The 27,615-nt window shown below is 39.9% G+C and overlaps 1 protein-coding gene across 1 annotated transcript in view; it reads right to left on the bottom strand.

The window, feature by feature from the left end:
- Nucleotides 1-27,615, bottom strand: part of RAP1GDS1 (Rap1 GTPase-GDP dissociation stimulator 1) — a 218,129-nt gene that overhangs the window by 115,041 nt on the left and 75,473 nt on the right. Inside the window, exon 3 of the mRNA XM_086612508.1 lies at nt 20,635-21,242. Coding sequence (XP_086468634.1) covers nt 20,635-21,242 — 608 coding nt within the window. The remainder of the gene's footprint in view (nt 1-20,634; nt 21,243-27,615) is intronic.

Here is a 27,615-nt window from a genome sequence, read left to right as displayed (position 1 = left end):
CCTTACTGTGAAGAATATTATTGTGGGACAGACTTGAGTCTGTGACAGGCTCTTATTCTGAGTCCATGTGCTGAAACTCGTACCTAATTTTCCAGCAACTGTACAGGTGTGCTCCCAATGTTTGGAACCATTCCTGAGCACGACTGTTTACTAGCATAGATGCAGTCTATATATCATACAATATATAGCTCATACACTTGTGTTCACAGTCACAACTCTCTAAAAGCTTCAATTAACACTTTTTCTAATATTAGTTATTAATAACCAGTATTAATATACTGGGTTTACTCATCAGGCTTTCTAATTTTGAAGCTTATTATTGGTTCTAAGTCGCCCTATTTTAGTGCCGCATATGTACATTAGCATATTTTTCCCACCACTGCTGCTAATTTAGCCTGTCAGACATTGTGATGGACTGTGAGACTTGTCACGTCTGGAAACTTTATCCATAACAGTGCAAGTGGAGGTGAAAATTACAACAAAGGTAATTGCCATGTATCATGGTCTTCAGGCAATGGAGGTTGCTCTTAGGAGTGATTTCCCTTGGGAGAAAGTAGGAGTCAGAACCTGCAGTGCTGACTTGGTGCACTCCAAGGGGTTTTTGACATGGTGAGGAGGGCTGCAGCAGTGCAGGACCTGCAACCTGTAAGAGGAAATAGAGCCCATCGACAATGTACAGGGCATGAACTGAAGCTGAGGGAGATCATACAAAGAAGGAGATTTTAAAATGAAAGTTTTGTAAGAGCTATGTTATGTTTTGGTCGTATAAAGACATTTCTGATTTATATAACAGTTTTCCAGTACTTTCTACTATTGCCTTTCCGAGCTCTGTGTTATGGCCCTGACCTCCCCGTCACCCTAAATGATACTGTGGTTTGCCTGCTGATAGTTTCTATATAAAAAATGTCTCTCACTGGATGTTACCCTGCATTCAGGGACACCCACATATGTACCCATTTCTCAATATTTTTAGTTATAAGGTCCTCTGGAATTGAAACCAAAACACTGGTGTCAACAACGAACTGAGAGGCTTTGGAAAAATTAACTTTGCTATCTTCTCACTGCAGGGCTGACTGCAGCTGCACTTCTTGCACTCCCTGATGACAAGGACTGCAAGGATGTTTAAGAGAAAGAGGTTTCAAGTTATCTCATTGCTGCTTTGTATTGCTGAATTTTGATTTTTGATGTTGTGTTTGAGGTTAGGTCTTTTTTCTTTGTGTATGAAACTGATAACTACCCAAGCTTTAAATTTAAAAACTTTTAAAATCAGTTGAAGATCTGTGGTATTCTCATCTAACAGTCCCCAAAACTACTTTATCTTCACAAGCCTAATTAATAAACAATTAGCAGGAAAAAGTTTAAAATAACTGAAAGTCATGAACCAGTATAGTTAAAATGGCTGTTTGCTTCCCTGTTTGCCTTGATACACTTGTTCTGTGTGGATCTTTATTGACTGTCTTATTACAGGAAGTTTTCTAAGCTCCTGTGAATGTTATCCTAAACAGAGGCCCCAGCGAGAATGCTGCTTAGTGAAAGCACGTTTCCCTCCTTTCTTGGATTTGCATTAGTGATTATGAGTTTCTTGTGGAGCTTTCAAAGCTCTTGCCAGAAAGATAAGGCTATCGTTTCTCTGCTGTTGCCATTCATTATAGTCGCTGCTGCTTGGTGATGTGCCAAGAATAGTTCAGGGATTAGCTGGAGCTGAGTTTATGGGTACACCTGTGTATTTGAGCTAATTTTGTGAAAACAGTGGACTTGGAAGTGTAATTCACATGTACTATGAAGTATGTGCAAATCTGTATACTTTGTACCTGCAAATTACACAGAGATGTAGGTCTGAAAAATCTGGAAACTCCTCTAATGCAAAACACTTGATTAACATTGCTCAACTGGAGAGCTATGTTTACCTCATGTGGAGACTTTAATTTTTCTCTCTTTTTTTTTTTCTTCCCCCCGGTACTGTCTCCTATATATTGTATTTTTCCTAGTTCACCTTCTCCAGAGAGATTCTACAGGGCTATGTATTTTGTAGGGAAGCCTCTTCCCTTTTCTCTTTGTGCTTGTCTAAGTCCAGGAGACCCCTGCTTCTCCCCTTGGACTGACAATGAGACCCGCAGCTTGACTGAAGCAGCTGTGTGTTCTGACAACATCAATGCACACCAAAGTCTAAGCTGAGCCTCACAGATCCCCGACGGGCTCATACCCAGTCGCCTGGGAGATCCAATGCCATCAAAATTCAGCATTACAAATGGCTTATCTACATAAAATATCTGGAAGTGAGAGCAAACAATAGCTAGTGAATGGCATAGTGATAGCATATTGCCCTGATAAATTGGGAGGCTTGAAAATAAAAAATCCATGGGTAATTTTACAGGAGGGAACAAACATAAATAACTGTAATTTTCGCCTCAGAGTTCCACTGCAATATTTGATCTACTTTCCCCTAGTATCTTACTCTACCAAATTAGAAGCATTATTGAGATGGATGATATCTACTTGTCAGAGAGAGGGCCTAGAATAAGGGGATACTGCGCTATGGTTCCTTGTGGGGTTGGGGCCCAGGTCTTAATTCTTAGACTGGAAAATTCTGCTGTTCCTTAGGCTTCTTATTTTAATGGAAATTTTGTGTTGTGCAGGGCAGGTAAGACGTAATCACTTAAAAATAAACAACAAAAAAATTCAGATACAATATTTAGCAGAAATTAAACATTTCAAAAGTTTCAAACTTTGGGGATCTGGGACTGCCTCTCCAACAGTGCAGATATCTTCCTAAGAGTCAGGCTTCTGTTACCAAAGATGATGAGTCAAACCCTGCTAACTGGCTTTATAAAACTCCGAGCTCTAGGAATTCTGCTATTGCGGACCTTTTTGCAGAGCTTTTTTTCCCAGGCAAAACCTCGGTTGCATTGTGGTATTGTTATGTATTTTCCTTTGATCTCCTACTTTGGATTTCTAAGACTGAGTGCTATTTTTTTTTTTCTTGCAAATTTGCATTGCCCCGGGATATGAGAGGTTTGTTTGAACTCATTTAATTGGCCAGTGATGTGAAAAATGATGTTTTCTATTTTGGAAACGAGCTCAAGTAACCCCTTCATGGAGTTCTTATAACCTACTGTAACTTTCCATGCATTTCTACTGACTCAGGATTATCATGTCTGGAAGGAGAATGAACACTTCTAATATTTTCCAGGTTTGCAGACATTGATTTTTTTGAGTTAGCAAGACATCACCATAAAAATATAGAAAATCAAAAGTTAATTAGTTATGCTCTTCAGTGTTCTTATTTCAGTGAAAATGATATGATTCCAATTAAATCAAAGGAGATAATCCTAATAGATATGATGTGCCTAAGAATAAAATTGAGGTTACTTTTGTACATTTGTTTTTGTGCTGGTTTATATTGTAAACTTGGTGAGATTACCTTTTATTTAAAGAGAGGCTACATTTTATGGGGTTTTTTTGGACAAGAAGAAAAAAGTATTTTTTTATCCTTTGAAAAGCCTGGATGCAACAATCTAGCCTGAAGTGTGCAAAAGCAGCATGACTGGTCTCTAAAAATAATATGCTTTATTAAAATATTTTTATTAGCATTTATGACGTTACAGTTGCTCACTGATTTTTTTACTTTTTTTTAGGCTATTAGAGGAGGAAACTGAAAGTGTGTACATTAAATCTGGTATTTCATACTGAAATTATAAATACATTAAGCTAGAAATTGTTTCTCATATCAACCTTATCAACACCCCTACATTTCCAGCCATCTCTTTTGTCCTGCTCCACTGCAGATTCCTCTCCTGTAACATTTCACTCACAGTTGCCTAGCCCTGCAACCTCAGGTTATGTATCTCCTTTTAGTCCTGTTTGAAAGGAACTTGTTTGTACTTTGAAGGTGGGGACCGTTAACTTGAAATGATGAGGAAAAGATGGTAATTTACTTAGCTTCCATGCTGTTCAAAAATCCGACTCCTGCTTCCCACTCTGGTGTTTCTCAGCTCCTTACTAAAATGTAAAAGAAATAAGTTGGAGTTTGTCTGGTGCAGCTGGTCTAAATGATCCTAAGCAGTTTAACCATTGAGCTCAGGGCAAGTGGTAGATTTGCTGTTGGTTCTCTTGTAGCAGTGCTTTAAACTCATCACTGGAGATTGAAACTTGTAATTGCCAAGTGACAGGGTCCATAGAAGGATGCATGTGGGTACATGCGTTATGATATGATTGCTTGTACAATTGGTCTTGTTATTTGTGATTACTATGCCTTTGAACTTTGAAGTTTTTATTGAAAATCGTAATTAATCTTACTTCCCATTCTTCAGTGCAGATGTTGAATTATGGTAGTTTCATCTGTGTAAACAGTTTAGTAAGAAAACCTTTAGTAAGAAGACCACTTTTCATCATGCAGTTTTAAATTTCTGTAAGGCATGTTAGCTATAGGAAAAAACCATCATGAACAAAACCAGTGATGAACAAGTCTGAGGAAAAGCAATGATTCTTAACCCCTGAAATATGTAGGGAACTTGTGCTATTTCCCTACATAGTATAGAGCTAAATTATTAAGATAACAGGAATGGCCATCGTTTATTATTCTAAATTTTACCTTCTATAACTCCTCGAAGTAATGTCTATTGCATGTATTTGGTCAGTTCTAGTGGTCTTGAATGTAATCCTCTTGCAAGGGGTGGCTATTGCCTGGTTGCCATGCTAAGGCACCACATCAAAGATGTTATTTTTTGAGCGGTTAGCATAGTTCTGCAAACCATTCAGCAGACGTCAAGTTAATTCTATTATACAGAACATGCTTGGGCTTTCCGAAGTGAAATTCCAGATTGAAACTGAGACTGTCATTTGCATCACATCACAGACAGCGCAAGAAAATAATCACAAAGGAAGAAGAACAGACAGACTGCGTTCCAGGCATTTTATGCCGTCTGCTTCTATTTTAGAGTGAACGTGCGCCACAGGTAGAAGTATCCAGACTGGGAGGGTTGTACACAACACACTATTTCCATTCAATTTGCAGAGGAGGAGGAAAATCCAGACCTATAGGTTCAGGTTATCAAATTATTATTGTTCATGTTCCATTTCTCAGAGTTTAACAAATAAGAAATATTCCAGGAACAAACACAAGATTTTTCTTCTGTAAATGATGTATTTTGGTTGCTATCTAAAATAAATGGTTGCAGAAGATGTATAGGAGGTTAGTCTTCAAGCTGCTTCAAAGATTACTTCCTTTCAAATATTTGCAGCTTGCAAGCTCTCCTATGCATCCAGCAACAGATTCAGAAAAATTTTTGTACGTAATCCCTAGTAAAACTTCCCAGTCTTTGATTTCAATAACTGATTTCTGTACTTCTGCAGGCTTCTTTTTAAGCTAATACCACAGGTAATAGGTGCTTACAACTAAACATATCTGTTTGTGTTCTCACTTCTTCCATTAGTATTCCAAATCTATTGAATCTTTTAATTAATTGGAACACATGCTTTTGTCTTTGCTTTTTATGTAAGTGCTGTGTTCTTTCCTGATGTACCACATAAAATATCTTTTTGAAATTGAGAGTTGGAGGTAAACAAGATGTGAAATATGACTACAAGTTCACAAAACCCAGAAAAATGCTGATTGTTTTTGTATTTGTCCTTGGCTAAAAAGGAAATACAATAAAAAACCTACCACAAGATACCAGTTCAATGCAAGTTCCCAGTGCAGACAGATTACATTCATATTCTTGAGTGTTCCAGAATAGATTCCCTCTGCAGAGGAGCCCTCAGATCAGTTGACAGGAATGATGTTTCATCAATGTACGTATGCATATCTTAATTAAGGGTACACGTTGTTAGAGCTGACAGGAATGTCAGGCTCTTTAGGTTCCCAGAAATACTCGAGGCCTGACAGATATGGAGCCAGCATTGGCTAAGTGCATTCAGATAGCTTTTCACAAAAGATGAGTCATTCGTCTTCCTATACGAATTAGTACCATTCCCATTAATCAGCATCTGAATTTTCCCTTTCTCTGTAAGATTTTTTTTTTTTTGCAATGCTTTACAAGCCAGAAACAGAACTGTATATATTATGCTACCTAACAAACACTTAAACACAAGAGTGCCATGCTTTTGAGACTTATTGAATTTTATCTCGCTTGTGAAAACTCGCTAAAGGCTCAAGTGTTATCAAGGACATATACTGAGATGGAATGTATGTCTTAAAAGAAATTTTGCTATTTTTCTGGGCAGAGACACAATAACTATCAAAGCATGATTAAATCTTGGAAAATATAAAGCGTTCTGTAGCTGAGGGAAAGGTGATTTGCCCTGGTCCTTCTAGGTGTTTCATGTAAGTTATAACTTACCCAAACTTTTGAAGAGCAGATTCTAGAATTGCGTGGTACTATGGGTAGTTACTCTGGTCTAGTAAATAAGGATATAACTTTTTTTTTAATACAAAACTGGCATATTGATAAAATCCCTAGTGTGGAAGCAATTTTATGGGTAAGTTATACATTAAACATGTATAGCTATCAGTAGAAATCACCTCTATCACCTCTCACATCAGTGTGTCAGTAAAACAGGTATTGATCAATTTTATCAATTGTATCTTAGTATGTAAACCTGCTTTTCTTTCCAGAATTTGGTTCAAGTAGGCATTTAGGTCAAATCTGCACTACAAAGTTTTGCTGGCAATGCTGTTGTTACTTTTATTTAATAGTCGATAGCCACTGGTTTCCTTTAATCTTTTATTCATAACAATCCTTTTCTTTGTATACAGTTGCCAATAAAATAGTCTTTCAAGTAAAAGACCCTAGAAGTCTGAGATCTACCTGCTGGAGCAGGAATGGATACTAATGAGCTCAGTGAGGGGAAACAGACTTAGGCCTCATGGGAGATTGTCAGAGAAATTAAATGGACAGGGCATGAGGTTTTAGGCAGAGGCAGAATGTAATTGCAGCCCTCAGACAGCACTGAGGAAATGCTTTGAATACTACAGCTAGGACTGAGAAGGCAAATGTTGTAAAAGATGCCAAGCACTCTGGTACTAATAATAAGGAAGACAGTTTTCAGAATACTTGAACGGTAGTTGCTGAAATCGTGTATTTGTCTTGATATGAACAATGGTTGCAAGTTAAAGTATTGTGCAACAGCTCAGTTGTGTCAGTACTAAGTAGAGTTTACTTTTTACTAGTTCAGTGTAAGCTTTCTCCCAATATTAATTTTGATTAAGGGCATTAGAACTGAATTTTGCCCTGGCATAAGTACAAAAACACATGCACAGGAGGATTCTATCTCTTTTCCTGCAGTTGGCCTTTATTTAAAGTCGCACAAAATCTGTGTGGGCAAGCCAGAAATTAAAACCAAGTATAAATACACATCACCAAAAAAAAATTTCAAAATGCAGCATGAAATTCTTTCTGAGCCTACTTGCTTTAACTTGACCCATTAGCAACACAGGGCTAAATGAGCAGCAAGTGGTGAAGAACAACTACTTTAGTCTTTTCAGTCTTGCTATTTTAGTGAAACGAGAATAAATATGGGCTGGATGTTGCACTTTTTTCAATCTAGCCTGTAATCATGGATATATTTTATCTTTTGCAATAAATACAGTGGAGTTTAAGAGACTTCAGTTTAAGAGACTTCAGGTAAGAGAGGTATGTGCTTCAATCCAAGGCTTCATCTCCTGTTAGGTGGTCAAATATATACACATCCTTAACAATGCCTCCTATTTAGCATCTCATAGGTCTCTTGATCTGTTTCCAACATGAAACTTCAAGCTGTAAGATGTCTTTTATTTAGAATCTCTATATAATTATGATTGCCCGTGTTCAGGAAAGGCAAATCCAAATTTGCCTTACAAGAAAATGTAGTACATGTCTTAATAGCGGCGTACGACCTGCTGTGTAGCCTGAAAATGCAGGCTGAAAGACCAGGTTTGTTCTGTATGAGTATACTGAAATGAGATAAAAATCAGAGAGGAAGAAAAGCAGAATTAAACCAGGCATGACATAGGAGCATAGCCTGTTCATTAATTAATTTAGGCAGGACAGAAGAAGAAGCAGCTATTTAATGAAAAGAAGTAAAATTCTGGAACAGCCTTCTGAATAGTTGAAGCACCTGACTGGTTCTAAGATGGAGATGGATGTGCTTGTGAACATGACTGTGTTACAAAAAATTAAAGTTTAGAGACTGGCTGAAAATTGAAGAGAGCAATAAACTTTAAACCAGTTTAAAGCTTCATTTGCTGGTTTGGTAATACCTAAATTGTACCCGTCTGCACCATTGCGTATAGATGCCAATTAACAGACACATCAGATTATTTGAAATTGTGATCATTCAATCCATGCTAATGGTAGAACCAACTATTTATCAACATTAGAAAGGTGATTTTGAGTGGTTTGCAGTATTATAGAACTAATGAGCAACTGGAATTTAATTAGTCTCTTCCAACATCTAATAATATTTTGTGGCACTGATCCAGACTCATCTGGACAATAGCTAGTCCTTGGACTAGTGCAGTTTTCATTCCTATCTGGGCATGCTGTCAGTTCAGTGTTGTGGAGCTATTTTTTGATGTTGCTGTTTGTTTGGCTTTTTTTTAAGATTTATCTGACACAAAACAGAAACACTGCTCGGCAGATGAGCAGCCACTGCTTGGTGCCAGACAGGAGGCACAAGGCAGCCCTACGTGTGCCTCAACAGTAGCATCACAGTGTAGGCATGATGCAGAGCTCATGTAATGACTCCTACACTCCTCAGCTACCAGAATAGAGGGTGTTGGCAGGTAACGAAGGTGTGGATGTGTCCTAGTAACTTTGAGCTATTACCTTGGCCTGGTGAGACCCTCCACAGCTAGCCTGCTGCTCAGGTGCTATGTTAAAGACAGACAGAAGACAGGCATTTAGCGCTCAGACAATAGCGGATCTTGCTAACCCTGTCCCTGTTCTTCATTAACCTTTAGGGGCTATAATAAGTGAAACAAAAAAAGTGCTACCCAAGGCATTTACAAACTTACATAGAGAACCTATCATTTTCTCCATTAGATATAGGCTGAATTTTGATGTGCTGGTGAGAGGGTTTCCAGGGAGGAAATTTGTAGGGTGATATTCCCAGTAAGCCCAAACAGAGCTGTTACTGAGATAACAGCTGGGATGTTGTTGGGAGATGCTGGGAGAACTGAGAGGCAACCAAAAGATGTTAAAAGAAGTCCAATAGATGAGACATAAGAAATAAAGTTTTTTGCAAACTGTATTAAGATATCACCTCCCAATCCCTTCTGGGGAACCTCCAATGCTTTGTCAGAGGAGATTAAAAACTCTGTTAGCCATGCATTTAGAAGTGTCTGAGCGGATGTAGAAGCCAAATCAGAGGGCTCTCAGTCTGTAAGAGCAAGACAGATTGATAAGGTGCTCAATGACCTGGCTGTCATGACCTGGAAAGTTTTCCAGGAAATGGAGGAGACACAGAAACTACTGGCCAACTTGGAAAATGCTGAGATAAGATGAAGGAACTAAATAATTAGCTCACAAAGAAAGAAAAAGTTTTCAGGCCATAGTAGGAGCTTGCTTTCTGGGTAAGATGTTTTGAACATCCAAAGGGCTTAGGTAAGGGGATATTTTTCCACACTGCTCCTATTTTACACCCTATTCATAATCTGCAGAAGGCAGAGGCAAGAAATTGCATTGCTTCAGTTTAAATGATGTTATCTTTGAAGAGAAAACTCCTTGTGATGATTATTTGACTGTAATGGACAAAAAGAGGGATTTCAGTAGACAGCTTAAGTGACTCACCTCTGAGGGTGCTGCACAATTTACTGACAGGAAAAGAAATCTCATCATCCAAAGACTAAACGTATCTGTGATACGCACCTTAGAACTACCCATCTGTCTCAGTTGGCCTAGAGACACTTGAGCACTAGCAAGAAAAATTTCTGAGCACTAGCAAGAAAAAGAAGTTTCATCTGAACTGTTAAAGGTATGAGATGGTATTTGTTCCTTACATAGCCAAAAGCCCTTGAGACATTCTAGAGTAGATTGGTAGCATGCCAATTTCTTGTTCATTGGAATTTAAGGCTAGAGATGAAAAGCCCCAGCAGAAGGCAAAACAACTGCTAGTAAGAATAATAAAGGAGAATGCTTTGTCTCTATGAATACTGATGTGATGCAGCCTTGCTTGAGAGAGTCTGGCAGTCCCTGTTCTTTAATACCTGGGCTAGTAATTTATAGAATAGTTGGAAATCTAGCCGGAAGGAATCCAAAATGTTATAACAGTACCTAAGGTGTTCTGATGACTAAATTCTTCATTGCACTTGGGGTTCTGAATTACAAATATTTAATTCTAAGTAAGTTAAAAAAAAATTTATAAAAATCAGTGATTCTAGCACTTTCTGCAAGTCAACAGAGTAATAAAATGATGTGAATCTGTTAACTACTGTTTCTTTTGATGGCATGCTCAACTGTCAACAGCACGCCAGAATATAACCTCTTACACAGTTTACTCCCAACGTCTGAGAGCTGTAAAGAACTAGTATAAATTTGTGAATGAAAAAACTTGGCTAATTCAGATGTCGAGAGTTGCAAGATAGAGACCTAAGAATGTTGCAGAGCTGGCAAAGAGCCAAAGCTTGAAGCCTTGCCCAGGTCTCCTCTTGTCTCTTACCAGGCAACTCAGGCGCATGAATATCAGACTTTCTCATTAATCAGATTTTCAAAAAGAACTGATTAGTCTGGTTGCAGTGCTGGGTCTAAGGTGACTGCATGCATTTGTGCTGTGCTGCACCTGACACATAGAGCCCTGAGGAGCGCGCTGCTGAGGCACGCGACAAGAAATTACCTTGGGCAAATCCAGATTTACGAGCTCTCATTCCATGATTCTCCTGCTGAATGCACGTCAACCACCTTCTCTAGAGTTCAGTCTCTATTTGGGATCAGGCTGAAGACTGCTTTCACTTCTCTGATGAGATGATGGTTAGGTTGTATAAGGAGGTGCTGGAAACCTGGATCTAGCATGGGAATTTGCAAGAAGGAGCCACATGGAGGAGGAAGCTGGAAGGTGTTGCAGAATCTGAGGGCTCCCTGATTCACTGCGCGAAAGGTCAAAGCTGAAATAGCCTTTATGCACTTCAGATCATGCAGCAGCTAGAACTGTCCATGCAAGTCCTGTGTTGAGATCATTAACACAAATACTGTACACAGTCACTGGGATGCCTGTCAGGTGGCTTCTGTGGTTTTAGGGCAAGCAGTAAGTAACATTTAATGAACTGTGACACAATATGCATGGTTTATACACTAGTCTTTCAGTTTCCAGAGATTTTGCAAAAGGCCAAATGAATCAGAGCGGTACGTACTTTGCTAACTGCTTTAGTAGTTATGAGCTAGAATTGCAAGGCAGGGAGGAAAACTGCATTATGTGGGAACAGGCACTAGGAAGCAATTGTGGACTGCATTCAAGATAGTGCATGGACTAGTCATCCTTTCGAAAAGCTAAATGGAGGAGACAGTTAAATTACTTTATGGAATAAGATAGCTAAAAACTCCAAAGTCTTTGCCTAGGTTCCTATGCTATGAATGCATGTGTGGGAGGAAGTGAAATTTAATTCAAGAAGAAGAAGAAAACAGACTGGGACAGGCTAGTTGCAGCTGTGGTTGCCCACAGTAAGTTAAAGAGAAAGTAACCCGAAATCAGAGAAAGTAAACAAGAAGTCATGAGCATGAAGGCATATTTCATTGCTCAGACGTTCCAAGATTAACGTGTCCTCACCTTTTTACCTAATGTTTAAAACTCCTCTCTTTTCATGCTTGAATTTGAAAAGACCTTATGTTGGGGTTTTGTGTTTGTTTATTTTGTTGTTTTTTTTTTTTTTTTTTAACTATAATGTAGCAGAACTAATTCGGATACGTTTGTGAAGATGTCCGTAGAAATCCATACATTTTACTGAAAACTAAATAAGTGAAACAAATTCAATAGCTGTAGGTATGATTTAAGATCAAAATCAGAAGAATCCAGAAAAGCTTTTACCATACGAAGTTAGCCACCTTGCAAAACATAAATTTTGTAGAAAACATTAATAATTCAGAAAATGTTTTTAAAACTTTGCTCTCGCATCAGGGGAAATATTTACATAATATATTTTTCCAAGCATAACAGTATAAATGTGCAACGTTGCTTAGCATTTTGGGAACAATCTTTACTTCTGGAAAGTGCTGATTGGAGTCATCAGATTTTACACTTGGACTGTCTGTATAACAGTGTATTTAAAGCAAAAGAGATACTCCTTCCTCTTTCCATCAGCAACCTTCAGGCATATAGGTTAGATCTTAAATTCTGTGTCACTGCTGTGTCTTTGTTTACAAAGCAGGTATTTCGGCAGCCTATGTAGACCTTAGCTAAGATCAAGGTGCTAGATACTGCACAACTGTGTCATCATGGTCCATTCCCTGAAGAATTTACATTTCTAGAGGTGGAAAGGAGGATATAACATATTTACATGTATTTTATGTTATATATATTAGTGGAATAACAAAGTATATAATTTAAGTGTTCTGTTAGATCCACAGTGTATTAAGTTTGATTTCTGTATTTGTTAACATTGAAGTGGGGTTTGGTTGCGAAAGAGCTGAGATGAACTGAAAGACAAAAGGAGGATTTATCCTTTATTTTTCAGGGGAAGGATGGAAGTAAGTGTGGGCAGGGCAACACCTAGCAGCTCAGAGGAACGATGTCAGCCTTTTGCCTTTCCACTGGATTCACCCCAACGCTATTTTCACTTCCCTGGCCAGCTCTAATAGAGACTCTTTTACCATTAGATGTGCATGTGGCTGCTAGCTGGCACACACCAAAAGCTTTGAGCCTCACAAGCCCTTGTCCACGGTGAACAGGCAAGTCGTGCTGGCTTACTGCTTCGTTCCTGTTACTTTTCCTGAAAAATAATTTCTAATGTCATTTTCGCCTCTACTTAAGGGCTGTTATTACCAAATGGCGTTGTGCATTCACAAATGGGAATGAGAAGCCCAGCGTTTACGAATGAGTTGGAGGGGGGCTCATCCACAGGAAAACAAGTCTCCTAAAGTGCTGTTTGCATATTAGAGGGGCAGGGAGGGGGAAAGTTAGGGAATGCTGCTTTGGAGCCTATAGTGCTTGCTGTTTAAAATGCCTTCATTGCTGGCCTGTGAGCTCACGATACAGCTGGCATGCTATCAAGTATCCCAAAGGGTATTAGCAGTGGGATTTTAGTAAAAGCCTCTGTGTGTAATATCCAGAGATTTTTTTAAAAATAAAAATTCATCCCAGTTGTGAGAGTCGTTCTCTTGTCTTGGTATGTATGTGTCTTTGCAGAGCAAAGAACAAATAGTAGTCTTTGCTGATGCAAATATTGTTCCTGGAGATAGTTCACATCTTTCCACCTCACTACTCCAATTAGTTTTTCAGTTTTGTGATCTGAGTGTTCAATTTTTTTTGTATCCTTTTTCTTCTTGTAATCACTTTGTGTTTAGCTTTTGACTCCGTTTTCACTTCACCCCTCAAGTGCTGATCTAACTTCTAAAGCTTTGAGAAATATATATCCATGAAGCCCTTTCGCCTTGACCCCTTCCTGACTGCTGCTGGAAATGCAGTTCTACATGGCATCTGTACATTTCCACCTGTCCTTATAGTTACCATAGAAACTGGCCACAGGCTGCGTAAAGCCACTGATGAGACAAGGAGGAAGGGATAAGCCTTTTAGTTCCTAAAATAGAATAATAAGCATAGGACTGAGAACAAATCTCACTCTAATTGTCCAGGATGCACACTCAGAGAAGTATGAATTCTGGTGGTGCTGTAGAGTAGTGTTTAAATAATATACATTATTCAAGGAAATGTATGTATTGTTCCAGCCCAGCTGCTCTTCTCATGCTGCTATGGGAGGTGGTCACGATCCAAAACTGACCTGTGACTAGGCAAGCTGTTATGGAAGCTGGTAAAGTTCTTGTGCTAGAAAACACCTCAGAGTCACACCAGTTGAAACAGAAAGGGAGTAGAATGCTCTGGTCTTACCCTTAATAGAGAAAATAGTCTTGCTCTCTGCATTTGCACAGGCTTGTGCAAGAGAATTTTTGGCCTGGTGAGCAAGATGGAATCCAGCTTGCTTCAGTTCTCAGACAAAATGCAATCCTTCCTCTGAAAAGAGGTGATAATTTTTCTGCAGATCTAGTCTTCAGCTGAGCAACGTGAATGTTGAGCACAGGTATTCTGCTCTGATAGCAATCTAGAGAGATGGTGTGAATGATCACATAACGTGCGAATTGAAGACACAGGGTGATGAAAGCTGCAGCCGTGAACATAGCAGAAACTCATCTGACATCCAAGCTCAGCCTTGGCAATCCATTTTGCTCCTGAACGTGGGTGGGATTTTGGGTGGCATTGAAACGATATCACTGTGTGCCCAGAACATGAGCTGGAAGCTTGAGTCTTTTTCTGTCTGTGTCCTGTCTTGCTCTCAGGTTTAGAACCATAGAATCATAGAATGGTTAAGGTTGGAAGGGACCTCAAAGATCATCTAGTTCCAACCCCCCTGCCATGGGCAGGGAAACGCTCCACTACATCAGGTTGCCCAAAGCGTCATCCAGCCTGGCCTTGAACACTTCCAGGGATGGGGCAGCCACAACTTCTCTGGGCAACCTGTTCCACTGCCTCACCACCCTCAGAGTGAAAAATTTCTTCCTTATATCTAACCTAAATCTCCCCTCTTTCAGTTTAAATCCATTGCCCCTTGTCCTATCACTACACACCCTTGTAAATAGTCCCTCTCCAGCTTTTCTGTAGGCCTCCTTTAAGTACTGGAAGGCTGCAATAAGATCACCCTGGAGCCTTCTCTTCTCCAGGCTGAACAGCCCCAAGTCTTTCATAGCAGAGATGCTCCAGTCCTCGGATCATCTTCGTGGCCCTCCTCTGGACTCGCTCCAGCAGCTCCATGTCTTTCTTGTGTTGGGGACTCCAGAGCTGAACGCAGTATTCCAGGTGGGGTCTCATGAGAACAGAGTAGAGGGGCAGAATCACCTCCCTCGACCTGCTGGCCACGCTCCTTTTGATGCAGCCCAGGATATGGTTGGCTTTCTGGACTGCCAGCGCACATTGCCGGCTCGTGTTGAGCTTCTCATCCACCAGCACTCCCAAGTCCTTTTCCTCAGGGCTGCTCCTAATCCATTCTCTGCCCAGCCTGTACTTGTGCTTGGGATTGCCCCGACCCACGTGCAGGACCTTGCACTTGGCCTTGTTGAACTTCATGAGGTTCTCACAGGCCCACCTCTCCAGCCTGTCAAGGTCCCTCTGGATGGCATCCCTTCCCTCCAGCGTGTCCACAACACCACACAACTTGGCGTCATCTGCAAACTTGCCGAGGGTGCACTTGATCCCACTGTCCATGTCACCAACAAAGATGTTAAATAGCACTGGTCCCAGTACTGACCCTTGAGGAACACCAAGTTTCTCCAGTGGTAAGAAGTTACTGGGAAAATGCTCACTTTGCTGGATTTGCTGAAGCCTCAGTTTGGTGACTTCAAGATTTAACAGGAGACAGATTTAGTTGTCCAGGACTTTGGAGATGCCCATTTAGCAGAAGGGCTAATGAACAAAATACGCTATATGCTTCACTGATTTCTTGATGAAAGGTGATGAAGGGCTTTGAAGGCAAGAATGGCCCATGCATATTTACTCGCAACACAGGCAGACACGGGCAAGGACAACTTGCTCTTAAAGCCAACCAGAAGTGATGTGACTCTACCACTACGGTCCCAAGCTGAGGCTCACACTAAAATTTCGGGAGGGCTTGTTAATTCAGGGCTGGTGTGATACTAACTGCAACCACATGGCTTTGGCCAGTGCAGAATACGGACAAAACTGCTGAATCTGCTGATTTATCTCACTGTCAGTTTGTGATGCTGCTTTTTTCTGAGCCAGGCAGCTGCTCACTGGCAAATGGAGTAAGAACACGGTGCTCTCAGTTCCCACAAGCTGCTGAACAGTTGTCACGGGGAGGCTAAAGTCTATTAACTACTTTTCCGGACTGCATTTGAATTGGGAGCAACTTTGTATCCAGTTACCAGTCCTTTGCAACTGCTAATGCTAGATTTTGGTCTCATTTACAGCAATTAGTTTCAAGTTATGCATTGAGTTCATCACACTTGCTTTTCACTTAGTTGCATTATAAATGTGACAAGACTGACTTCCCTCTCCCCCCCAATACTATTCAACCTTACTGAAGTCTTAGACGTTATGTTTTTGGAGCCTTCATAGCATACTTCAACATTTTGGGATCTTAGTCAACCTCTTGGTCCCTAATAAAACTCGGTAATAGATGTATTTGCCAAAATAGATTTAAATTTCTTTTGGAATTACTCTACTTTTAACATAATAAAGAAAAAACATTTTTAACAAATTCTAACATACTAAATGCAGTTATATTTTTAAATATATTTTATCTGATTTGTAAGACTATGGAACTTGAAAAAGAAGTTTCTCAGCTTCTGACTGGAAAAATTATCACCAGTTTATTAACAAAGGAAAATATGTTACAAATGGGATTACTCTGGTGCCTTATTTATATTGGCAGTATGTGCTCGCTTATACAGTTCCTAATGAAAACAACAGATACAACATACTAAATTTGTCTAGTTGTGTAGATTATGCTGTTTAAGTAGTTTTATTTGAGAAGTGTCTGCTTGCCATAGTCTTGGACACCGCTAAGCATATTTTTTCTTTTCTCTACTAAATACAACTCTAGGTCCAGTACTTTTTATCAAAGACTCCATGGTTTATAGCACAGATTGTTATTTTCTAATAACGCTCATGTGATGATAGAATAGCCAAAAGCCCTGTAATTCTTTTTCCTATGCATGGTTGAATACAAACGGTATAATTAGAAACTCTGAACTACTAAAAATGTATCCGTGGCCTGCAGTGTTTACTGTTCTGCTTCTTGAGATGGCCCTTTGGAAACAAATTCCATCAGCTAAGCCTAATGATGTTCTGTAGAAGGAGAGTTCTCCTGTCAAGAGACATTTTGATTGATAGCAAAGGTAGATAGATGCAGGCACTATGCGTGGTAATGGAAGATACTAGGTGGTTGAAGACAACTTTATGCTTTCCAAAGCATTTTATCTGTAATAATCACCCCTTTGGAGAGGAGAATTATAATATGTAATGTGTTTACATTACATGGTGTGAAAGCTCAGAACTTCTCCTCAATCACACCTGTAACATAATGTTTTTATTTGTAATATCTTCTCCTTTAAAATAAGCACATAAAGAAAACCTCAAACCCACTTTAGCTTTTTTTCTGCTGTTCAGAAATTTAGTATTCTGCTTCAGTAAGTAAGGCAACATGCTACATTTCTCAACCTACGGCATGCCTTGGATGTTGTGCAATTGTTTCTAATGTTGTGGCAGTACAGAGTGCAAATTTGGGACCATATTTATCAATGCAACTTGCTTATTTTAAAAATTATTCTAGTTGATGGCATTGGCATTTGTCTATCTGCAACAGTCTTTGTATTCATGTGTATGAACTGTACTTACTGCATCGAGAATTTAATCCTGGATTTGGTGTTTTGGATGCAACTGAAATACATATAAATAATGATAAATAGAAAACATGCATGAAGAATTCGAGGAAAGTATTTGAACTAGGAAAAACGATTGGAACAAGTATGTCTTTATATGGGAGCTCTCCTCAGCCAGACCAGTGTCTCCTTCTCTCCAGACAAACACTGTACGTACAACTTGTCCATGCAGTAACTGAATTGGTAGTAGTAGTTTCAGCTGCAACTTGCTGCCTGTGTAGCTATTTGGAAATGGGAAAAGGAAATTAATCAATATGTCTTACAGATTGGAAGACGATAATGCCAGCAGAGTGAGGTCTGAGCCACAGAAAGAACCCTGGTGGAAAACTATGGTTAGATATTTTCACATGACAGGCTTGAAAAATGAAACAGATGCAGAATTTGCAGCAGGATGTAGAAAGAGATGCTAGGGTAAGGAGAATTCTCTCTTGAGAATATTTCCAACAGAAAGACATCTGGCCCAGGATTAGAAATCTGGACTGTTTCATTTAAATTATTTTAAAACATTTATAATTTATCCTCTTGGTGATCTTCAGCTTCCCTGTTCACTGTTTTTGTAATAAGCCCATTTTTCCTGCCTCCCCTCCTCTTTTGTTTGTGTGTTAAAATGTAGTCCTCTCTCACAGCTATGTTGTCTTTAACCAGCTCTTTGTGTAGTGTAATTCGGAGTAGATGAATTTCAGACTAAATGATCTTAGTGCATCAGAAATAGCAGCACAGCACTATTAAGGCACCTTTTCACACTGCTTGGGCACCTCTTTTCTTCAAAATGTATTTAATGCTTTGTATTTTGAAAATCTACATTTTTATTTAAAAAATATCTGTTTATGTTATTTAATTTCTACAAGTTGCATGAAACAGTCTTCTAGGAAGCTTTCCTCATGTCTAATGGCTCTGTCTCTCATACTGCATCTTAAGCCTGGGACTTCTCATGTGAACCAATGCAAAATACATCTCTTTTTTTTTTTTTTTTTTCCCCCCTTTATTCTGGTATTTTGGAAAACTGCTTATCTGCTAGTTTCATGTTGTGAAATCATTTTTATGGGGACGCCTGTGTGAGTCTCCTAAATTATCTTTGGAGATGTAAAACACATCTATTTTTATTGGCTTCCTCTCCTTACAAGATTTTTATACTACAGCAATTTCTTTCCAACCTCAGATAGAAATATATGACTACATCCAATTCAAATAAGGATGATACCAGAAAGAGAGAAGCAGAAGCTTGTAGTTTTTGCTGCATGAAGCCTGCTCCAAAAAGGATGAGAGAAGCAGAGTCTTCTGTGTACTGAATGCAGTTATTGGCACAGTGGTCACTGTCAGTCCTGGATCAGAGGCCCATACTCAGATGAACTCTGACCCTCATCATGCATATTTAAGATTTTGCTTATGTGAGAGCTCGATTAGCATTTCACATATGTAACCTGAATAAAAATAATGAATACTAAACTGGAAGAATGTTGCTTACAATAAGAGTTTCATTATTGATTTCCACTTGTAGCAGCTTTTTAAAGTGATCCTTATTGCATGTAATTGTGGAATGGATGTTGATGAAGCATGATTTCTTCATATGAGTAGATAGTATGGCATGAATATGTTTAATCTCAGAGCTGTAGTAGGCTGAAGATATTATTTATAATTTTTTTTTTTGTGAAAGGACTGGAAATGGGAAAGATTTCTGCTGCATCATGTTTGCAAAGGTGAAATGGGCAGAGTTCAGTTATATCACACGCGATCTGAGGAAAATTGGGGAAATACGCCATCTACAGCTATCTCTGTGGTACTTCGTTTCTTGTGGTTGTGGATTTTTTTTTTTTTTTTTTTTTAATCTTTTCTACGAAGCTTGTGCTGAAAACCATATCAAGAAATTCTGTCTGTTGGTACCAATGAAGGTAAATATTTTTAACCTTGTGTATATTGCCATTTTTTTTCCACATATGCAGGCCTAACGTTAAGAAAAAAGTAATTCTATTGAGAATTGAATCCTTCTGAGCCTAAAGGTTACGACTGTCTTTTTTAGTTTTTCAGGTTGGGGGCTAAATTCTCTCCCCTCACAGCCAGTTGTGGTTACAAGGAATCTGCACGAGTTTTATACAAATGCTCTGTGTGAACACAAGAAAGATGTTCCCAGAAAGGCTGAGGTATGCTTAAATAGGGGACTCGGAACCTTAACACGCCCTCAGTAATACAATTCTAATAAAAGTGTAGGTTGATGGAAACAATACAATGTGAATGATTGCCTGCTCCGAGGTAACTGCTTTACCTGTGCTTGCCATTTTTCAGCAGTGGGAAATGCCTGACGTATCATCTCCCATCTGAATGCACACATCAAGGGAAAAAATGTGCTCCTTTGTCTTCCCACATTTCTCCATGGTTTGAGTGGATGTACCAAGATGTGGTATCAAGCATCTTCAGGAAATCACCTGTACTCTAGTGGTAAGCCTGGTGCAAAGAAACAAATCACCTAGCTGCTCCTGGGGTCCAAGCAGAAAGAGCAAATTTGAACAGAGCATTGCATTGTGAGAGCAAACACTGAAGCCAGCTATCATCAGTCTGGAAATTAGTGCCAGGTACGGACACAAGGCCAGAAACTATGCATTGTAGCTCAGTCACTGTGGCGAGCGAGCAAAAAGTTGTGTGATCAGCACTTGTCACTTGAGAGTTTTTGAGAGACAAAGATGGAAACAGCACAAGATGTAATAATAGTTATTATTATTATTAGCAATAATTATCCCAGGGCCTAGTTTAGCTTCTTTTGAGGCTTGCTGCAGGAAAGCTTTGCTGCCTGTTTTGGGGACATGCCTGTTGTCTCCTCACCTCTCCTACATCTGCTGCAGGATCCGGGTACTTCTGCTGAGGGATTCCCACTACCATTACTACTCTCTAGTCATTAACGAGGACACAGAACCGGGTTAAGATCTATTAAACCAAACAGAACGAGGCCATTCAAAAGCACCGTCACCACACCGGTTTCTGGTTTACTGTGGCTCTGGGAAGGGGCCGAACGCTGGCAGCCACTATTGCAGGATGAAGGTGAAATAAAGCTCCGCTGCAGGCCACGTACCCCTTCGAAGGATGAAGCAAAGGAAGGGGAGGGAGTAGCCCCTTGATGAGCATGCCTCCTCGGGGGCTGCAGCGGGCACCCCTGACTCGGTGCCCGGGGAGAGCCAGCCCAGCCCGGCCCGGCCCTGAGCAGCCCCCGGTCCCCACGCTGTGGAGACCTTTAGCGCAAAACCGTAACGGAGGCCGAGGGAGGAAGAGAGAAAGGCGGCAACAGCAGCTGCGGTGCCCGGCTGAGGAGCGGGGCTGCCACCGGCCATCGCTGCGACGGCGACGGGCAGGACCGGCTCCTGCGGGGGTGCCGTGCCCGTGTGCGGAGCCCGCGAGCGGCAGAGATGGGCGTGCGGGAGCCCCGTCTCCTCCCGCTGCGGGCGCGGCGAACGGCAGGCGAGGGCGGAGGGCGGGCGCCTGGCAGCCGCCCCTGCCTCTCCGCTGTGGGCCTTCTCCGCCGCAGCGCCCGTCAGCGTGAGGCGCTCGTACGTGACGGAGCGGGGCGGCTCCGGCAGCGGGGCGGGAGCGCTGCGGGGAGCGCGCCGCCCTCGGAGGCGTGTTCCCGGTGTGTGCGCCGAGCCGGGGCTGGCTCTGGCTGCGGCTCGCTGGGCGCGGAGGAGGCTGAGCGCCAACGAGAACGTACGCGGAGAGGCAGCGCAATCAGAGCGAGCGGAGCGGTGCTCGGGCGGTGCGCAGCCGGTGAGCCCGTAACGCGCAGCTCCGCGCCGGGCGGTTCCCGACGGGGCGAGCCCGGCCCGCGCTCCGCGCCTCGGCCAGGTGCCTCAGGGATTTGCGTTCGCTCCGGGATCGCCACGCTTTGCAGAAAAGCCGTTCTCCCCCCTCCGCCCCCCATCACTAGACTGCGCTCTTGTGCAGTAGGTGTTCCCCTTTTGAGTAGTGACGTAATAGCGTCTTGTCTTTAGCGTTAGCTATTACGTCAGAAGTTCCAGCACAGCGTAAAGTAGAAGTGGATTTCACATAGTAGTGCACAGTGAGGTGTAAATATGCTTTACTGTGAATGTTTGTGTTTCTTTGTAACAAGGTTTTCTGACTGTCGTTGTTACGAAGGCTAAGACAAAATAACTTAGCAGATGAATAACATAATAGAAAAATGGAACTGGTTCACGCTGTCTCCACTGTGCCTTAAAGTGACTTGAGACTTTTCAATGGCTCGATACATCCATTTGTGACACACATACTTTTCTGTTTGGCTGCATGAGCTTTTTTTGTTTGGTTGGTTGTTGTTTTTTTTTTTTTTTTTTTTCTTCCCCCCGAGCTGTATGTATTTCTAAAATATTACTGAATGATATAGATATTAGTCCTTTCTCTGTCCTCAGATCTGCAACTACTAGGATACGTGATGACTCTATGTAGCCTTTTAAAAACCCCTTTACAGCAGATTATTTAGAAAGCTGTTCTCAAAGTATAATATTCTTTGTTTTCCAATAACGGTGGGGTTAAATATAGAGTTTATAAGCATAAAACCACCTAAATCCATAAGGCTCATACTTATGGTTAGGTGAGAAATTTTTTGCTTTGGCTTACTGAAAGAAAATATCAAAACTGGTCAAAAGTACATAGAGTAATGATTCCCCCCCGCCCCAGTTTCTTTTGCCTATACTTCAACATTGCTGCAGTTTAGAAATAAAGTGACAAGTAGACTGAAACCTATTCCAAGACCCTGAAGACAGTAAAGCATTTGAGCACAACAAAATCTCAGCTGAGAATAATTTTGCAGTTAGGCATTCCTTTATTCACAGAGGAAGATTCAATCTTAAAACTGTTTTCAATGTGTTTTTTGCTGATCCAACACTTTCTACTTACCATATTTACTAGGGTACATTATCATAATGATCCCAGTTTAAAATATTTAAGTTCCATAGCAATTTTAGTGTTAAAAAATTGGAGAGGGTGGAGTTGGAGATTAGCCATCTCTATACATTTTTTTTTTTACTATCTAAAGTCTGAAAGCTTGTTCTTAGGACAGCAACAATCAGCATTATTCTTATAATACACTTGACTAGAATAACCTCTTCTTAGAAGTAAGTTGGCCAACAATGAAAAAAATATAGGAAGATACTATTTGTTATGATTATTATTCAATCTTATGTATCCTATCCTTTTCCCCTAGTTTCTTCTTTTTTCTGTAGTAAGATTCTTAGCATTCACTTTCAGGGGCTATGTTATATCTGATGTTAAAAAATCTCAGTTTTGACTTAGTTTTTTTAGATAGTTGCCTACTAGACAAGGGCGCAGCCAAATGAGTGAAATACTTGCAAGAGGCGTGGACTCTTAACAGAAGTTATACTAGAGTTGTAGGGTAAACGCCTATCACTTATCAGCTGGGTTCTAGAGCAATTAAAACAAACCAGTGTAAACAAAATCCAAGTAAAATGTTATTGAGAGTGAGATAGAACTCTTACACTCACAAATTGAATCTAAAAACACAGTAGGGTAGGTCAAAATGATTATAAGGAACGAGTTTTCAAAGAAATGGAAACTACTAAGAATCCTTGAACAAATATATCCCAGGTAGGAAGCCTGCTGGAGAATTTACAGGGCAAACAGCCAATCCTTTAACAGGTCTAAAAGGATTATCCAAAGAAAACAAAGATGTGAGGGGAAAAAAAGCTGAAAGCTGAATCTTTTCCTTATTGACTGGAAAGGAGCTTAAGGACATTCCTAAAATGCAGTCTCTTTTTGTATGCATTTCGAAGGAGCTTTCTTAGAATTGAATTGTTGGGAGAAGAAATTGCCAAGGTAAGGTCCCTGAGCAAGACTGTGTTCACCAAAGAGTTTTAATGAAACTCGTATGAAACCACTGACTGACTAACTATAGTGTGCAAATTATTGCTTACAACTTTGTTAGTTTTGAGAGAACAGGTGGTGGTGTACGAGATACCTATTTTTGAAGAGTTTTAATCGAAACATTGGGAACTGTAAGGCTAGTAAGTTTGGCTGCTGTATGCACTAATTTGATGGAATTTATATGATAAAGGATGGAGCCGTAGGCATGTGGATAAGATTGATATAACGGGAAAGACTGTACAACTTGTAAAAAGTGCCTTACAAACCTATTAAAGAGCTTTGAAAGAGCTAGTAAACAAGTAGTAATTTTGACTTAAGTGATGTATTCTGCAAGAGTTTACAGAAAGACTTTGAATGGTGTCGCTCACCAATTGAGTTTAAAGAAGTTGAACTTCCATGTGTAAAGGTTTAATAATTGTCAATAAGTAGAAAACAAGATGAGAAATAATTACTGGCTTTTCTGTGTAAGGGAGTCTCACAGGAATTTGTTCTAGGCTCTCTGCCACCTAATATCCCCATAAGTGGTCTGGAAACAAGAGATGAGCAAGGTGGTAACGTTTGCTCACTACACCGATTTATTCAAGATAGTAAAAATGAAATCTCATTGCAAAGAGCTGTAGAAAGATATCATGATGCTGCATGATGGAGTGATAAAATGGCATGTGAGAGTCAGTGCAGATAAATGCACTTGGTGAAACCAGTCTTAATTTTTCACGTTAAACCCAAGGACACTGAATTACATATGGCATGAGGGCTCTTAAAATTCTAACACTTCGTTCTAAGCAAATGCTGGTTCAAAGCACAGTAGCAGTCAGAGGAGGGGGGAAAAAAAGAAACTAGACTATTAGGAATTGTTAGAAAAGGGAAAGAGAACAAACCATAGAACCATATTTTGTCCCTGCATAAATGCCATAGTATGCCTGCAGGTTCATTGTTACTTGAAGTTCTGCTTGCCCCTTTTCTGAAAGTGTATTATAAAATTAAAACACATACGGAGAAGGACAACAAGGATGATCATAGGTTTGAAAAGACATTTTCTTAAAGAGTTTAGTCAAATAGTTTAGGGTTCTTCATCCTGGAAAAGTTACAACCAAGATGACAGAAGTCTATGTAGTGTTGAGTTTCATAGAACAGATGAATGAGAAGTGACTGTAAGGTTTCTTTTTTTTTTTTTTTTTCCCTAATGCAAAAAATGAGGGGTATCATGTGAAATTATCCAGTGAAATGTTCAGAACAAAATTTGAACAAAATCACCTAGTTACATGATCAAAGATTAGACAAATTGGTGGAAGCAGAAATTCTGAAGAGCTATTAAATGTACTTTAGTAGGAAGTTCTTTAGCTGCAGATGGCTGGAATCTGGCAGTGAGTATGACAAGAAATGTCGCTGTATGCTTGCCTTTCTATGGCAGATCAGCAAGGAAGACTGTAGTACAGGGCAAGGTGGACTTTTAGTTTGATGCCATATTGTCATTCTTGTGTTTTTATATGATGGGAACAAAACGTGGCAGAGACCGCAGCAGGTGGTTGTGTGCCCACTGGTACAAGTGCTGTGCATGCAGCAGAGCAGGCTGCCACCGTGGCTGCTGCGTGGTGCTTCCCCTCTCTCCTCCTCTGCAGCCTGACCTGCCTGTTGCAATTATGTGAGGTCTCAAAGCTGGAGGGAGGCTATGGTTTTAGGTTGGTACCGTGTAGACTGTTGGTATTTTAGCTAGGGAGCACAAAGCAGGGATCAGGTGAAAAAATCAGAATTGGACATGACTCTCATGAAATCTGTGGAACGAGGTGTATTTTAAGTTCTTGCTGTTTCATCCTTGCACCACAAAGTGCTGCAGTTGCAGTCCTGTTCATGGAATGCAGAAGTCTGGTCTTCCTAATCATAGAATGGTTTGGGTTGGAAGGGATCTCAAAGATCATCGAGTTCCAACCCCCCTGCCATGGGCAGGGAAACCCTCCACTACACCACGTTGCCCAAAGCCTCATCCAACCTGGTCTTGAACAAAGCCCCACTGCCACCTCTCCATCCCCCAAAAGGAGTCCTAGCACATCACCAGGGAAAGCACCCAGCACTCGGCAGTACCCAAGCTCTTTGGAAAGCTTCAAACAGCCCTCCTAAAAAGTCTCCCTGGTGCTGTGCCCAAGAGAGCTTCACCACCTCTTCCTCTAGACCTTGTGCAGGAATTGGGATTTTCATAGAATCATAGGGTTAGGGTGGGAATGCTTTCTTGAGTACTTCTAGGCATTGTAGTGAGATTTTTTTTTTTGACTTCTTTTTCCCCCTATCTGCTGTCAAAGATAAAGGTGTGGGAATGGTGTCTCTCACTACTGGAAGCTGAGCAATGATGCTGTTTGCCTGACACAGTACTTCTTATTACTCTCAAAGAAGAGTGATGCTTATAACTTGAAATGGAACCCATCTTTACATGCATAATTAAGTCCTTATATTAAGAAGAAAAATGTAAATTCAGCTTTTTAAGCTTTAATATGTGGGATAAACTTTCTAGGACAAAAGCATAGCATGACTCTGAAGTAGTATCAGTGCCAGCAGCTGTAAAAACATAAAACAATGCAACTACAGAAAAAATTAGACTATCTAAAGCATGGGGCTAACTGACAATGAAAAAATGTCCATGTTATATGATGGTATGTCATATAGTGTACTTATTTTTAGTTGTTTTTTTTTCTTACTATGCAGTCATTTAGGACTGCTATATACATTCTCAAGTGAGAAAAGATGATAAAGCTGTTTGTTGCGTTAAATTTTGTGCTAGAATGATAAAATCACAGTTATAGAGTACAGTGTATCATAAAGCGTCTTCACTGCTCTTCCTCATCTTCTTTTTCCTGAATCTTCCTCCGGCTTAAATTATAATGGAAAAAGATCAAATGACTCATTAAGTAATGATGTTACATCTGAGAACCTTTACTCTGTTTTTAGACATAATAGTTTGAAATTAGTGATGTAAATATAGAAGGGGCTTATCTTTGATGCTTCTGTTTGATTATTGATTGTTTGTTGTGGAAGCTGAGAATCACCATTGTGTTTTATGAGAGCGTAGTGGTGAGAATGTGCTACAAAAATTGGCAGATGATAAGCTTTGCGAAATGACATCTCTTCATGTTTCAACTGAGATACATCATGTTATTTACTTCTCTTAATTTATTGTTGTACTACACTGTTTTCTGTCACATCTGCCATAATGCTGCATAAATAATGTGTTACGATGTGAGATATCATTGGTTGAAAATGCAAGCTGTATCTGGAATTTTACATTTAGTAAAGATGCTTGTTTTAAAAGTATGCAGAAAATGCATTTTCAATGGTTGACCGTTACAGTAGCACTGCTAATGATGAAGTTATTTGGAAATCTCCTACAGTTTTCCTCATAATTTGTGTCTTATGTCCCCTTTAAAGTAGTAGAAAGTCAAGTACTTCAGTCTTGTTTTCTAATTAATTTTCTTGACACATGATTACGTTTTTGCCTGACATCTATAACAGGCTATCTCCACTGTTTTAAGAATTGCCGTGGAGCTCATTTGTAAAACCATATAAATCCTCTAGAATGCATTAAAAAATATAAAAATGCTGTAACTTCTTAGTTATTAAGAAAACCGCAGTCTATCAGTTCTAGTTTGATGTACTTAAATATAGAGATATCTGTACATAAAGCTCAATTATAACTAAAATGTTTATTACACTAAAATGTTTATTACACTAAAATGTTTGAACTGAAGGAACTGACACTGATTAGATGACAGTTTAGAACCTGGCTCGTTGAGGTCTTCATCAATGGCAGGGTCTTTACACTCTTACAGAGTAAATAATAGTGAAATTGTGCTTTTGGTTTTTACTGTGCAATTTTATTCATTATTTTAGTTTATTGAAACTCTTTAGGATATAGACTAGCATATGTAAGAATTCTTAGAAACAGTAGTTCGCTGGAGGATGCAGATGAGAAATAACGATTTTTAGCTTCTTTGTTTGATGACTTTCCCTAATTGAAATCAAGTAAAACAACTTTGAAAAAAGTAACAATTATCTAAAGTGCTTTAATATTACTGTGCACAGTGTGGTTTTGCTTTTTCTTTTTTTTTAAAATCGATGCATCTGTGCGTCAGGATTCTATCAATAAAATTGCTATCGGGTTCATAGTTAACTTATAGTAATGTGTTTTTTTTTGTTGTTG

The sequence above is a fragment of the Tauraco erythrolophus genome, chromosome 5 (assembly GCF_009769465.1).
Source record: "Tauraco erythrolophus isolate bTauEry1 chromosome 5, bTauEry1.pri, whole genome shotgun sequence".
In the NCBI taxonomy this organism is placed as follows: Eukaryota; Metazoa; Chordata; class Aves; order Musophagiformes; family Musophagidae; genus Tauraco; species Tauraco erythrolophus.
This window is presented reverse-complemented; position numbering and strand designations above follow the sequence as displayed.